We start from the raw sequence: 16,098 nt of genomic DNA, 5'->3' as shown, positions 1-16,098 counted from the left end.
ACAAAACATCCACTATGTATTTGGACACACTATGTCTCATGAAGCCCCTGGACACAAGTGTCTTTGTAGGCCAACCATTCTTACAATAAAAATAGAGCTGAATTCATAAACTTTAATAAACTGGTTGTGTTTATTTATGTGCACTTCAAACAGTTTTGGAATGTATCTAAACAAAGAAAATCATTAATACTCTTTATACATTAATTAATGTGTAATAGCCAACCAAAGCTAAATCAAAAAAAAATCATGCGTTTATATTTCTGTATTCTTTGTGGTGTTTTCAATGAACTAATATTTGTAAATATGGTGCCTTTATATATTTATTCACTACATATTCAACGGCTATTTTTTTGCACCTGTTGTGGACTGTACCACCCCCCACCTTATTAGGCCTTGTCAAACCTTGTGGTCTGAGGCCCCAGGCAGTGGCCCCTCTGGGCTCTAGCCCTGACTCTGTATGTGTTATAATTTCAGAGGACATTAGTGTGACTAAATTGCAGTGGTTTCTAAGCAGCATAGATGTGCCACACCACCAAAAACTGAGCACTGAAAACACCTTCACTTTGGCAAGGAAATGGATCAAGCTGTACAGTCAGCTGAACTCCAGGCTACAGTAAGCAAGAGAATGAACTAAAGAGGCCTAGCTTGGGAGACCTTGTGCGGCATGACAAACTCATGACTTGCGGTTCAGTGCTAATAACTTCCATCACGTTGTCTAATATGCATGATATTGCTGAGAGCACAGACGTCACAAATAGACCAATCAAAAGCCATGTGAAAGCTGCCCAGCCCTGGCACTCTTACAAGGACTCTTTTTACTTTCATATTGCTAGTTACACTTCCTCCGGTTGGGTCCACACCTAGATACGAACAAAGCTGTGTGCAAATATCGTGGAGGTGTGTCACACAAGAAAGCGCTCTACAACAGCAGACAGAGGGATTTTAATCACAGGTTTACCACAGCTCCACACAACCACGCAGTGGCTCCAGTTGAACAAGAAGTCGCTGCATAGAGGACAAGGTGGCTGCCAATGTTTTAACCAGCAGCCAGAGTCCAAAAATGAAAGTGATCATCTCACAACCAGCTATTTAGTTATCTTGCTAGCATACAGTCAGGCAAAAAAATGTTGTGACAACTATCACTTCAAAATAAACCACTTTAGGGTTAAAAGGGAATTCCACTGATCCAATTTTTCAGAATTTCTACAGTTAAATTGCTGAGGTGTAAAGTCGTTCAGAATGGCTGGATGTGAAATGGTTCATAACAGAGAAACCTACAGACTCAAATTACTTTACAGTGGTGGTGAGAGGAACCAGGGGTTGTGACATCTACCATCAAATATAGCCATTTTATTTACTATCCAAAACTACAAGGGAGCCTTTTCAAAACTATCTGAAAGCAATGTTTCAGGCATCAGACAGCATATTCATAAGTATCCCAGGTAATGAATTTACATGAAGGCTTTTAGAGGCGTTAAACCAGTGATGGGGATCTCCAGCACAGTTTGAAGATTTCCCTACTCAGGCATACTGGATTCAACTCATCAGCTAATTAGCAGGTTTGGTTGAAGAGCTAGAGCAGGGAAATCACCTAACTTTGCCGAACCCCAGCCCTCAGTTCCCCTCCCCTGCCTTAAACTCTTCAGACGTCTGGCTCCTTTTGCCACCACTGTGAACAATTCTGGCTCAGTAAGATTCTGTAGAATGGAGCATTTCATATCAAACCACTCTGATTGACTGTTTGTCAACCATTTTATTATGCAGAAATTTTGGAAAATCAAGGGATTCTCCTTTGAGAATGCACAACCCCCACTAGTCTCAAAAAAAATAAGTAGAAAAAAATAGTTTACCCTTTTACATTTGCAGCTGAACGTGGAAGTCCATTGGACTGGGTGTTGGGATGTAAGGCTACTGGCATTGGTAGAGAGAGAGTCTGGTGACAGTGGAGAGTTTGTAGTGAAAGAGGAATCATACAGAGAAGAGAGAAAAGCGAGAAGGTAAAGGAGGAGCAGCAGAGCTGTCTGACAAACACAGTGTCAAAACTCTTTAGAAAGCTCTTTATTTTCAATTTAGATAAGTGTTCGCCTACTTTGCTCTAACAGTAAAATTTGCTGTTCCACTCCATCTCTCTCTCCTTCCCTTAAAGCATCTCACACAATCTAGTTTATTCCACCCCAACTCCATTTTGTTAATTCAGGGGTACCCGCTGCCACAAACTGCTGAAGAGGGAGATGAAAAATATCACTAAAGAAAAAAAAATTAAGTAATTAGAAGTCCTTTAGTCCATGCGTTTCCTGTCGGGGAGGAAACTCCAAGTGCCATGATAAAACCAGGCCACTAAAGGGCACCATCACTTTAGCCGTTGAACAATGACAGCATTCAGCAGGTTGGCCTCCTTCAGTGTCTGGCTCTCATCTGTTAGCTCCTTGTTGGGGAAGGTAGTCATGAGAACAAACTCGGCCGCAGCCATGGCCGGGCGAGCATTCACCACAAACTGACGCAAATCAGACACCCTGAGGAGATAAGATCAGAAATGTACTACAAGCTAGAAGTGTAGGATATCTGCAACAACAAGAGTATGAATATTAATGTAAACGGAGGCCAACAAGCCTAGCCACAATTAACTCTTCACCTGTGGGTGTGGTTGAATTTCTGTACCAGTCGGCCTCCGTCAGCCAGTCTGATCTGAATGTTTGTGACAGGCTGTGAGTCATCCACACTGATGGAAGCGCTGGCCTGGGCCTCTCTGGCAGCCTGTTCCTGCTGGCCCATTCTTGGGGCAGATACCAACTCTGGTGTTGCACTGAGAGAAGGATTAAAAGGGAGAAAGACAGAAGTGGGAAAAAAAAAAATCATCTTACGCCCCTTTGTGGGCAAATGGTGGAATTGCATCTTAGCAAATGCACAGTTAAGCACTGAACTCCCATATCACGATGTAATACAGGATCAAGACATCAAATCATATAAATTCATACTGTTACTATTACTAGGTTACAGTGATACAACAATTTAGCTTAATAAGACCTGTTCTCATAAAACCACAAGCTTAGGCTGGGAGTACAGGACAACTTTTAGAATCCTCGCCGATTTCTAAAACTGAGCATCACTAATGTAACGCAAGTTTATCCCAGAATTTCTTGTCTTTTTGCCATGTGGACACTCACAGTTAACAACAAGGCAAAGAGAGAGTGTAACAAGTTTCAGCTATGAATAAGAACTCAAAATTCTAGATCTCATCAGAGATCACGACACAAACAAAGCTAAACATACTGGACCAGTCCTGTTTGCGCTTTTATTCATAGTCATATCACAGTGAGAGCTGGAAAAATATTTCACAACAAACTGGCAGCTGACTTAAAACTGTAGAGAGACATCTGGTCCATGCAATATAAACATAGGAGCTCTTATTTGCCCGTGTAACACACAGTCTCTGTCTCTGCGGAGCGCTGTACAGGCAGTGTGCATGCATGTCTCTTCTCTATTTTCTCCACTCTTCTAGCTCTCCAATTGGCTGCTGAATCCTTCACTGAGTACATCTTTGACCTTCTCATACTACAGGACTCATAAATTTGAGCCGTAAATATCAAAAGTTTCATAACATCAGAGGGCTAAAGATTCACTTGTTCCTTTCATACTACCAGATTATCTGCTCCATCAGTCGCTTCAGACTATAAAAAAATCTGTCGCAATGGACATATCAGGGTTAAAACTGGGTAGTATAGGCCAAGCTTAAGCAAACTGCTGGCCAGCAGCGATATTATTTTAGCCTTTTTTATAAAATACAGTTAGTTTAGTTGCATTTTGTTTATTTTATACTGCTTTTTGAAAAGGGCAGTGTTTTTTTTTTTACATATGACCATTTATGGAGTTTTTTTTTCTCTGTTCAACATGGGTGAACACTAGAAACAGCTGATTAGCTAACTGACCATTAGACTGTAAGCCAAAGTGAAACAAACAGACACACTTGCTCACCTGCCAAGTTTTTGTCCCTCTCCAGCAAAAGCCTTGAAAGCAGCCTTGGGTCGACTAAAATCTTCATCTCTATGGTCCTCCATATCCAGATTCACCTGCCCTCCACGAGAACGCTGTCTCAGCTCCAGAGGAATCTCCCTGAAAGATAAAGAGTGTGACTAGTCAGCTTAGCTACAGCAGGGAAAAGGGAATATTAACAGCCAACAAAATCACCAGCTGCACCAGTTAACAGCATTGCTTAAAAATGCCTTTCACTCGTAGGTCCATCTACGGAAAGCTTCACAATCTGTTTTTAATCAATTGTTTGTGTGATGTCACAAAAACGAACACATACACTGCTTCAGCCTACCCTGATTTAGCCCACTCATTCCTGTTTATGCTGCTTTTTAAATGATGCAAAATACAGGGCAGCCAATCAGAACAGAGGTCATTTACATATTCTAAAAGGCACTTTAAAAATCTTGTTTATTTCTAAGGGATACACAGTTTGTAAAAATGGTCATGCAAAAAATGAATGATAAATTTGGGTACATCCTGCACAATTGGTACAAAAACTAACAAACGAAAAATGTAGAACACAGCCGCTTTAAAGGGCACATATACTACATTTTCCAGTATACTACCTTTCCCTGCGGTCCACTTATTACATTTGTGTGGTTTTACGTACTGCAAAGAGTCATAATTCATTTTTACACAATGATTTTCCAAACTCACTGTATCCTTTAAAATTAAATATATTGTTTGTTACTGTGCATTTATATTCATATATCAATTCAGCTCAATTTCCTTTGGGATCAATAAAGTACCTATCTATCTATATGTAAATGTCTGTTCTCATTGGCCGTCCTTTGGAGTCCCTTTTAACCTCACCATGAATCAGTGAAGCTAAACTGCTGTAAGCTGAACAGGTGGATTACAGTGCTGTAAAAAAAACACTCTTTATTGTTTATCCTTTTGACCTCTAGTTCTTTTATCTTTATCTGAAGTACAATGATTGCAAAAAAGAAAAACAAAAAGACTAAAACTGCAAAATCAGAACAGGATGCTTTTGCAGCTTTGTTTTAATATATAGACTGTATGCAGTGGCGGAGTAAAAATTACATTTAGGAAATTTAACAAGGTTTACATACCACAGCAAACTTGGGCCCTTAGAATATATACAAAAAAAATCCAGCTATAAATAAGCTGCACTATAACCGTCCTTCCCTGTCACTCAATCACTTATTCTAATAGTGAACCTACCCCCTGCGGATAGACTCCAGGAAGAGGGCATTCCCAGGATCGTCATAGTTTCTGAGGTCACCATCATCAAGACTGAACCCAGTCTTCCACAGCTTCAGCACCACATGTACCTGTGTAACAGAAATAGTCACTAAGTAAAACTGCATTAATTTAACTTTAATTTCAAACACTGCAAGGTCATAAATTTGTTCACGCACATCTTGCGTACTACTGGAGGTTCTCCTTTCTCCAGCTACATAAGCAGACTCTTCCTCTGGTGCTGCACCCAGTCGATAACCACCTCCTCCAAACGGCTACAGAGGACACAAAAGGATGAGAAACAAAACTGAAAAAAGAATCAAGATAATAAAGAGGGCTACAGGGTCTATTAATGTCAATCATAAAATTCGCCTCTGGAATACTGACATTGTAGAAGGCTGCTACACAGAAAAGAACACAGTAAGAATTTTTACTGTGTGAGTAATAGTGGGCAGTTATGACTAAATTAATACTGTGTAATCAACAGGTGTTTAATTACAGTAGTTGACAAGTAATACCTTAGCCCTGCTAGACTCTCCAGGCCCCCTGCCAGCTTTGTCGACTGGAACAGCCCCATGCTCCTTAGCACCCTTAAACAAGTCCTCAACCACCTCATTCGTGTTCTTCTTCTTAGGAGGACCAACAATCTGCTGTCCACTACGCTCTGAACCACCAGCAAAGAATCTGTGGGGAAAACAACAAGGTCAATACCAATATTGGCAGTGTGCTGAGTAGTGACAGCCAGGATCTAATGATCTGATACAGAGATTCCCAATAAAACGTTCCCATAGGACGTCCCACAGCACAGTGTGCTGACGTGGGCATTTAAAGAAGCGCATGTGCCACTGCCGACTTGGTCTGTCAGCAGTTTTAAGTAACTGCTAAACTGTTCAGATGAATGCATTACATTGTGTTGACTTTTGAAGTGAAAATAAGTAAACGCGGCCTCTGAAGCAAACATATATACATATAAAAAAATGTTTTTCTGCAAGTTACAGAAGAGTTACCTTATATTTACATAAAACAAATACAACAATAAGTGTGGCATGTGCAAATATAAGGATACCCTACTAAATGAGTACCTTTTGAGCCATTCTTGGGTCGTCTTGCCTGTATAATATCTAACCAGACTTTCAATGATGTTCAAGGGTCACTCCAGAAATTTCACCTTACATTTCCTGAGGTAGTTCATGGTGGATTGAAGTATGTTTTGGATCAGCCAGCCTCATTTCAGCTTGTTTCTTGATTGTCTGTATCACATTTTTGTGATACTTCACTGACATCAATGTGTGGAATGTTTCCTGTGCCAATAGAATACCCCCATGCTTAACAGCTGGCAAGTTTTTTTTCTCCAAACAACAATGATGATTGGTGAGTGTGACCAAAGAATTCAAATTTACTTCATCAGTCGACGGTACTATTTTCCAAAATAGACCTGGCTAATCTAGACAAAATACCTCTGACAATTCAGATGTTGACTAGATGTAGAATTATGCATTCGTGGTACTGTGTCAGCTAAACCTTCCTACAGGTCCTTTATTGTCATGTGGGGGGGGTTTTGCTTTGCCTTTCTGGCCAGCAAACAAGCAGTTTTATCTGAGAGTTTTCTTGGTCTTCTAGATCTTGCCTTGGCTTCCACAGTTCTCCTTAACTGTCATTTCTTATTGACATTTTAGACACTGAAAGCAGGCAGACAGTAACGCATCGATATCTTTATATAGCCATGCCTAGCTTTGTAGGCATCAATTACCTTGACACTCCAACTGACAATTCTTGCCCTGTCTAACAAGTTCTAATAAGCCTTATTAGTTATTTAAGTTCTGAGACTTTTTATTTAAAAAATAGAATTAAAATAATCACACACAAATTAACTGTGCATTAATATTTGCAGGGGGAAAAATTTAATTAAATTTTACATACATACATATATATATATATATATATATATATATATAGCAAAAGTTATTAGCATATATGTACATGAGAAACACTGAATACTGGCATTGATACACAGCTATGTCAGATTAAAGGTACATCCACAGAAATAACACTACTACCCCACAGGAGGAAATAATCACCTATTTCAGGCTAGATTTGTCATAGGATTGGATTCTTTTTCCCCCTTCAATCTCCAATAAACCATTTTCTGCTGATATCAACCCAAAACTTATACCTGATGTCAGACTGTCTAGTTAAAACAACCAACTTTGCATTACCCAACTTAAACAAGAGTTTAAGAATAATGGGAGAAAAAGTCTTTCTGAAAGGTGAACTGTGTTTACCAGCTTAAATCAACTTTGAACCAACAATAGCATGAATACATATACTGACCTTTGCCCTTCGTCATCACTGTCGTCTTCATCTTCATGCATCAAGTCTCTGAAGGAAGTCACTCTGTGTTCACTGGATGAGCAAAAAATAAAATCAGCCTATAAATCTTGCAGGGAAAGCCTTTATACCTTTATCCTTGCATTGGATAGCAGAAGGCAGGTAAAAGATGAGATGAATCAGCTTTGACCCACACATATGATTACCTTGGCCCTGTTGATCGGGAGACTGATCCGCTTTCTGACTGAGGGAGAGTAACAATATCATCTTCTGCTCCATCCTCAAAGAAACTGGCAAGAGCAAGCTGGGAAGAAAGGCATATGAGTGACACAGTGGCACATATATACAACTACATCATTACATATAGCTGTCAAATAAAATATATTGCTGCAGCATCTAATTACCTAACATGGTTATCACACAAAACAGGAACATACCAGTGTTCCCAAGTGCCCTATGTACAACATTTTGGCAGAACTAGTGAGTAATGGCTGACGTGGAAAGGCGAATGATTTCTGGGCAAGCTCTGCTCCTGAATATTCACACTGACTTGATCCCTCACTGCTCTAAGGTGTCACTTGAGCTAACACAGCAATAGAACAGGGATTAAGCCGGCATCAGAGATTCCTCCACCAAGTAGGTGAGGGCAATTTGACAGGGGCGTGTTAAAAACAGTACTGAAATGGACGGTAGATGTCGTCACTGAGGTTCTGCTCAAAGATTTAATCGTTAACACGTCTGTCAACTTTGATAATGTTCTCCAATGTTGTTAATATAGTATAGTTCTAATAAAATTGTGTTTAAAAAAAACCTAATTGCTGAATACATTGTCATTTCTTATATGCTGAAATGTACAACCAGATTGAGTTTCAATAAGGAAATCTATTTCAAAGAAGTATGTCAGAAGTCAAATTTTAAATACAATTTACAGAAAACACAATATCAGAATATGTACATGTGCAGACCTACTCTCACTGGCCACTTTATTAGGTTCAGTTGCTTGTTAACACAAATAGCCAGTCAGCCAATCACATGGCCACAACTCAAAAGCATTTAGGCTTGTAGAGGTGGTCAAGACAACTTGCTGAAGTGCAGACCGAGCATCAGAATGAGGAAGAAAGGGGATTTAAGGGACTCTGAACGTGGTGTGGTTGTTGGTGCCAGACGGGCTGGTCTGAGTATTTCAGAAATTGCTGATCTACTGGGATTTTCACACACAACCATCTCTAGGCTTTACAGAGAACGGTCAGAAAAAGAGGAAACATCCAGTGAGCGGTCAGTTGTGTGGATGAAAATGCCTTGTTGATGTGAGAGGTCAGAGGAGAACGGGCAGACTGGTTCCAGATGATAGAAAGGCAACAGGAACTCAAATAACCAACCAAAATCTCTGAGGAATGTTTCCAACACCTTGTTGAAAGTGTGCCACGAAGAATTAAGGCAGTTCTGAAGGCAAAAGGGGCTCCAACCTTTCACTAGCAAGATGTACCGAATAAAGTGGCCGGTGAGTGTATCTGAAGTACACACGGTGAGTGAAACGACTGAAGCAACACGGAGCTAAGCATTATGGAGCACACTGCCCTGGGGCAGATTTTGTCAGAAATGTCAATGAGCAGATAAAGAGCCCCTGGGTACACAGAGACAACACAACAATCAGGAAACAAGTGACCCAACAACCTCATCAGCATATTGGGGTGAGCGATACGGCAAAAACAGGTTGTCGAGATGCTTCGTTTTCATGATGCCTAATATGCAACACAACGTTTTATTATTTCAGACACTTAATAGGTTTGAACAGACAAATTATAACGTGTGGTGTCACGTGTAATACTGATAACATACAAACAACTACAACGGCTTTTATTCAATGTTGTACAAACTGCACTGTAATAAATCCAATTAAACAGCACTAATTATGCTCACGGTATAATGAAACATGCAGCTGGCGTTCTCTAAGAACTGACGATATCCACGACATGCTCTGCAACGCGTACTGTGACATTTTTTTTTCGATATTGCGATAAATGATCATTTCGCCGAGCCTTAGTTATCAGACTCGCAGATAAACAGAAAGCAAAGGTAACGACGCTGTTTCCCAAAACGTCGTGGTGAGCTGTTTTATAGTTTGGGGTGAATAACCTACGCCATTAGCAAAGTTGCGGGGGGTTGTTTACTGGGTAATAATTTGCGTCCAGAAACGAAAATGAATGAAAAGCAACCAAGTGGAGAAAACCGGGTTAGCCAGTTAGCCAACTACAGTGGCTGCTAGCTAACTGACATTAAGTAATGGCAAAGTACTCCGGCTGCGTAGCTAAACAGGGCGCAAACGTTTGCACTGAGTCGTGATTTTCGTTCGTTGTCACGACAAACGGGCTTATAATAGCGAAAAGATGGTCAAGCTAAAGCCGCTTCCCAAGACAGTGACTTGCACATTTCGTTAGCCTGTGCCGGCTAACGGTCGTCCTGCCGGGTCGGTGAGCCGCCGCGGAGCCCCGAGCGACAGCCTGCTCACCGGCCGCCGCTGCGCTCAGCCCTCACAGCCACACACAGCACATTCACATCCCCCTCACCTGCAGATCCCAACCAGCCGACTCGAGGAAAAACCGGGCCCTCTCCTCGTCCACATCAGTGACTGCAACAAACTCCCTCACCGCTTCATCCCGCTGCGCCATTTTGATATGTTAGACTGAGAGGTCCGGTCTCTGAACGGAAACAGCAGCCCGAGAACCTCCGTTCCACTCAGCAGCTGAGATAATCCTGAGAGCGGATCAGCGCTACAGCTGCCGAGCGCAGCACTTCACGCCTAGTACTGAGCAACGCTGATAACATCAAATATCACGATATGTGATCAAAAGTTCGCGGACAGCTCCCCTAATTATTGAGTTCATGTGTGTTTTTTTTAAGAACCATTTTGCCAACTGTGGAATACACTAGTGAACACAGACTCTAGGAGCGGCGGGCAGCCCGGGAAGCAACTGGGGGTTAGGTGTCTTGCTCAAGGGCACTTCAATCATGGATTGTCAGCTGAGGGGATTGAACCGGCGGCCTTTCGGTCACAGGGATGGTTCCCTAACCTCCAGCCTATGACTGCCCCACCCATTGCTAAAAGGTGTACAAACCAAGCACAGAGTTACGCCATCTCTATAGATTCAAGAGTTTTATTGTCATGTGCACAGCAGAACAGGCAGTCACACTGTACAATGAAATTCTTACTTTGCTGTTCCTCCATTCCCCAAATATAATCTTAAGAGAATAATAAAAAAGAAAATATAAGAATAACTCTAAAAACAGTAGTAAAAAAGTAAAAATACAAGTAATAATGTTCAGTATGTGCAAAGTTTAAATAAAATTAAAGTTACATGTGCGTATGTGCAAATCTGTAGAGCAGCTGTTCATAAAGTGCATCAAGTAACAGATGTAAACAGATGTAAACAGTAAACAATACTGTTCTGTGCAGGTAATAGATGTAAACAGTATTGTTCTAACAGCAGCAGTACAGTGTAGGTAAGGTGCAGTTATTGAGTGCGAGGTTAAATCAGTTCAGATTGGGAGGGATGAAGAGGTAGTAAGTGAGGTATTCACCAGCCTGATCGCTTGTGAATAGAAACTGTTGGTCAGTCTTGTAGTCCTAGACTTCACACTCCTGTAACGTCTGCCTGAAGGTAGGAGTGTGAAGAGTCTGTGCTGGGGGTGTGTACTGTCCCTGATGATGTTGTGGGCCCTCCTCATGACCCTGGCGTGATAAATGTCCTGTAGTGAGGGGAAGACTGCTCCTATAAAAACCATCCTCCTGTAAAGCATGCCACTGCTGGACCCTGAAGCAATGGCAACATGTCCTCTGCCGCGATTAATCATGCTTCACTATCTGGCTGTCTGATGAATGATTCTGGGTTTGGCAGTTGCCAGGAGAATGCCACCTACTCGAAAGCGCCAACAGTAAAGTGTGAAGGAGGACGGGTAATGGGCTAGGGCTGTTTTTTCAGGTTTTGGGATCCCTTAGTTCAGTGATGGCTAATGTTAATGCTACAGCATACAAATACATTTTAAACAATATTTTGAACTTTGTGGCAACAGTTTGGGGAAGGCCTTTTCCTGTTCCAACATGACTGTACCCCTGTGCGCAAAATAAGATGAATAAAAAGATGGTTTGATGAGTTTGGCGTGGTGCAAATATAGTGACCGCAACCCCACTGAACACCTTCGCGATGAACTGCAATGCTAATTGTGAGCCAGGCCTTCTTGTCCAGCATCAACAGCTGACCTGAAAAGTGCTCTTTTGACTGAATGGGCACAAATTCCCACCAAAACACTCCAAAATGTTGTGGAAAGCTTTCTCAGATGACTGGAGGCTGTTATGTCTGCAAAGGGGGAGGCGACTCGATATTAATCCCCATGGTTTTAGAATGGGATGTCAAATGGCATGATGTATAGGTGACCACATACGTTTGCCATATAGTGTATATCGCTGTGTGGCCCCATGCTTAGTACTTTGACTCTAGGCTAAACCTTACACAGTGTTAACAGACAGTAAACAATTTCCAGAAAGAAAACTTACTATTTATTTAGTTTTCATGTATCATAAACTGTTCTTTCAAAGTATTCAGAAGCAGTCAGCAAATCATACGATTATGTGGTTTTCCATCAGATCTTGGATATCATGTGTAAAGCACGCAAAATAGAGTTAAAAAATAAAAGAAAAACTGAAACAAATAATTTGGCAACAGGAACATTACACAGTATATCAGTATCAGGGTATATTAGTATAGATGATACATTGCTCAACTTCACAATATAATACAAGTTCAATTTGGTCATTTTTATAAGGTACTTTTTGCTTTTCACTTTTACATTTGATTGGCAGCCTCTCAATCAAACACAAGCCTAAAGGAGTTTCTTCTTATAATCCAGTGAAAACTACTTTTGTTTTGATTGTTTTTAATAAAAATTGCATATTTATAGCATTTAGACACACACACACACACACCTCAAAAAAATTAAGAGAACACTCAAATAACACATCCTAGATCTGAATGAATGAAATATTCTCATTGAATACTTTGTTCTGTACAAAGTTGATTGTGCTGACAACAAAATCACACAAAAATCATTAATGCAAATCAAATTTATTAACCAATGGAGGCCTGGATTTGGAGTCACACACTAAATTAAAGTGGAAAAACACACGACAGGCTGATCCAACTTTGATGTAATGTCCTTAAAACAAGTCAAAATGAGGCTCAGTATTGTGTGTGGCCTCCACGTGCCTGTATGACCTCCCTACAACGCCTGGGCATGCTCCTGATGAGGTGGCGGATGGTCTCCTGAGGGATCTCCTCCCAGACCTGGACTAAAGCATCCGCCAACTCCTGGACAGTCTGTGGTGCATTGTGGCGTTGGTGGATGGAGCGAGACATGATATCCCAGATGTGCTCAATCGGGTTAAGGTCTGGGGAACGGGTGGGCCAGTCCATAGCTTCAATGCCTTCATCTTGCAGGAACTGCTGACACACTCCAGCCACATGAGGTCTAGCATTGTCCTGCATTAGGAGGAACCCAGGGCCAACCGCACCAGCATATGGTCTCACAAGGGGTCTGAGGATCTCATCTCTGTGGACGTCAGGCCCTCATACCATCCTCATGGAGTTGGTTTCTAACCGTTTGTGCAGACACATGCACATTTGTGGCCTGCTGGAGGTCATTTTGCAGCGCTCTGGCAGTGCTGCTCCTGTTCCTCCTTGCACAAAGGCGGAGGTAGCTGTCCTGCTGCTGGGTTGCTGCCCTCCTACGGCCTCCTTCACATCTCCTGTGTACTGGCCTGTCTCCTGGTAGCGCCTCCAGCCTCTGGACACTAACTAGCAAAACGTCTTGCCACAGCTCGCATTGATGTGCCATCCTGGATGAGCCGCACTACCTGAGCCACTTGTGTGGGTTGTAGAGTCCGTGCTACCATGAGTCTGAAAGCACCACCAACATTCAAAAGTGACCAGAACATCAGCCAGAAAGCAGAAAGGTACTGAGAAGTGGTCTGTGGTCCCCACCTGCAGAACCACTCCTTTATTGAGTGTGTCTTGCTAATTGCCAGTAATTTCCACCTGTTGTCTGTTCCATTTGCACAACAGCTGTGAAATTGATTGTCAATCAGTGTTGCTTCCTAAGTGGACAGTTTGATTTCACAGAAGTTTGATTTACTTGGAGTTATATTGTGTTGTTTAAGTGTTCCCTTTATTTTTTTGAGCAGTTTATATAGCTAGCTACATTTCAATTTTTGATAAGTGTGCTTTTATAAATACCTTTATGAAAATATATGATTAGTGTAATAATAATAATAATAATTATTATTATTATTACATTCTTTAAAATAGCAATAATATTTTGTATTTAAATAAATGTATTTATAAATGTGTTCATCTTCTAAACTGCTTCTCATTCTGGGGGTGCTGGAGCCAATAGATGCTAAAACACCTTCATGTAAATAAACAAATAACTTGTGCAGTACCTGCTTACAACACTAGATGGCGACGTAAGTTCGAGTGATGTCCACTGTTATTTAAAAGCTGGCAGATCTGTGAGGAGGACAATCCTGCGGGCAGGGATCCGTTTATCCCAACCCGTACCACACTAGGCACGTCCAAAAAAGATGTTCCCATTTCCTCTTCAGTGGTTATATAATTAAATGTTCTCAAACAGGCATATTTTGTTGACAACAATGTTTTTGAATTGTATCTCGTATTGACATTACATTGTTGCTACATTGGATTTCTTTACAGTGGTGGTCACAGGAACCAGAGGTCACGAGCATGGTCAACGTTTTATTTACCATCCAAAATGACCAGTGAACCTACACACCTCTTCTCAGGCTAAAACCTGAAGTCAAGGCTATCATTAAACAGTGGCTCAGGCATCTGTCACACTTTCCTGTACTAACTTTCCATGAAGGAGCTTTTAGAGGTGGACGTCTGGTTCCTATCATCACCACTGTGAACAGTTCTGACTCTGTAAGTTTCTCCAGAACAGAGCATCTCACACTAAACCGCTCTGAATGACTTTGTTTACATCTTCGCCATTTAATTATGCAGAAAATATGACAAATCAGTGATGTTCCCCTTTAATATTGGGCGCCCCAGGGTTGTGTGTGCATGCACAAACACAAAAACACTATAAAGAAGATTAATTTAGAGTGCATTAAGGGTCATTTTTTCCCTTTTCCTTAGTCAGAACTTTAACAATGAAACAATAGCTGGGCAAGACACAAACAAGAGTGGGTACGCTTCAGTACCTTCAGTGTTTTGGGAATGTTTTGGAAGAGTTATGGAAACATTCACTTAGTGTGCCACTGATGAATGGCTGCAAGAAAAGTTTTCCTTCCATAGGCAAATTCAGCGCGTTCTCCGGTGCTTCAGTGTTTCCACCCATGGAAATATTTATTTATTTATTTATTTTATGTGTTATTTAGCACGTTACCAGCGCTGTTAACAGGAAACGAGGCCCTGCGGTTTGATTCCCTGTTTCAGTGACATTGCTAAAGTGCTGCAGTCCTACTTTTTAATGATAGTGTCAAAAGCCATGTTCTGCATGAGGATCATTTCTACGAGGGGTTTGTTCAATTGGCAGTGTAATAAAAAGTGACAGAGCGGTGGGCAGTGATGACAGAGGGGGCAGTAGTTAACACGGTTAGTTATGGTGGGTGAAGTGACCTTTAACACAGCGACTGGCCGTGATGTATCGGTCTGCCCTGCTGTCCTACAGTCTGCATACAGACTGATGACGAGAGAAACACACAGGCAGTTTGATCTCCGAGCTCTAGAGGCTGATTACAGGCGTTTGTCTGATGCTGAAACAATGAGCAAAGCTATCAGGAATCGCTCCTTTAACATCTCCTCTGAACAGAACGAGGGAGGGGGTGAGGTGGAGGGGTGGGGGGTAGTGATTCCCCCATAAACCCAAAATGCGAACACTGAGAACAGCTTGCTCATAAAATACAGACTGTTATGGCTTTTACGACTCCAGACAGTTTTGACAAGAGAACGTCCTCCTTCTCACCTTTCATGACATGCAGAACTCTCTCTCTCTCTCTCTCTCTTCCTTTATCTCTCTCTGCCCCTCTCTCTCTTTCTTCTTACTCCCTCTCTCTGCCTCTCTTTCTCCCTCTCTTTCTTTGTCTCTGCCTCTTTCTCTCTCTCTCTCTCGTCTTACTCCCTCTCTCTTCCTCCATCTCTTTTTTCTCCCTCCCTCTTTCTTAATCTCTCTCTTCCCCCTCTTTCTCTTTCACTCTTCCCACTTTCTCTCCCTTTCTCCATCTCTCTTTCTCTTTCTTTCTCCCTCCCTCTTTCTCAGTCTCTCTCTCTACTCCACCCCCTCTCTTCTGCCCCTCTTTCCGTCTATCTTGCTCTCCTTTCTCCATTTCTCTCCCCCTCTCTTTCTTTTTTCTCCATCCCTCCCACTTTCTCAGTCTCTCTCTCTCTCTTCCCCCTATTTCTCTTTTTCTCCCTCCTTCTCTCTTTCTCCCACGAACACCCATCACTTTCTTTCTTTCTTTTCTCT

At 41.6% G+C, this 16,098-nt stretch overlaps 1 protein-coding gene across 1 annotated transcript; it reads right to left on the bottom strand.

Annotated features, from left to right (window-relative positions):
• Positions 1–923: 923 nt before the first annotated feature.
• On the bottom strand, positions 924–10,350 carry nsfl1c (NSFL1 (p97) cofactor (p47)). The gene is made up of 9 exons (XM_037541488.1): positions 10,128–10,350; positions 7,767–7,864; positions 7,564–7,635; positions 5,751–5,916; positions 5,412–5,507; positions 5,215–5,324; positions 3,973–4,110; positions 2,633–2,803; positions 924–2,513 (listed from the first exon to the last, which is right to left on the bottom strand). The coding sequence occupies exons 1-9, from the start codon at positions 10,227–10,229 to the stop codon at positions 2,351–2,353; spliced, it is 1,116 nt and encodes a 371-aa protein (XP_037397385.1). The 5' UTR covers positions 10,230–10,350; the 3' UTR covers positions 924–2,350.
• Positions 10,351–16,098: the final 5,748 nt, after the last annotated feature.

Source organism: Pygocentrus nattereri, chromosome 9 (genome assembly GCF_015220715.1).
Source record: "Pygocentrus nattereri isolate fPygNat1 chromosome 9, fPygNat1.pri, whole genome shotgun sequence".
Lineage (NCBI taxonomy): Eukaryota > Metazoa > Chordata > Actinopteri > Characiformes > Serrasalmidae > Pygocentrus > Pygocentrus nattereri.
Note: the sequence above shows the minus strand (reverse complement) of the source record. Positions and strands in the feature narration are given on the sequence as shown.

Coding starts and splice junctions, on each gene's coding strand:
- nsfl1c (XM_037541488.1), bottom strand. CDS start 10,229: ATGGCGCAGCGGGATGAAGCGGTGAGGGAGTTTGTTGCAGTCACTGAT. Junction 4,111..5,214: donor CTGGAGTCTATCCGCAGGGG/GTAGGTTCACTA, acceptor TTTATCTTTCAG/GGAGATTCCTCTGGAGCTGA. Junction 2,514..2,632: donor AAATTCAACCACACCCACAG/GTGAAGAGTTAA, acceptor TTATCTCCTCAG/GGTGTCTGATTTGCGTCAGT.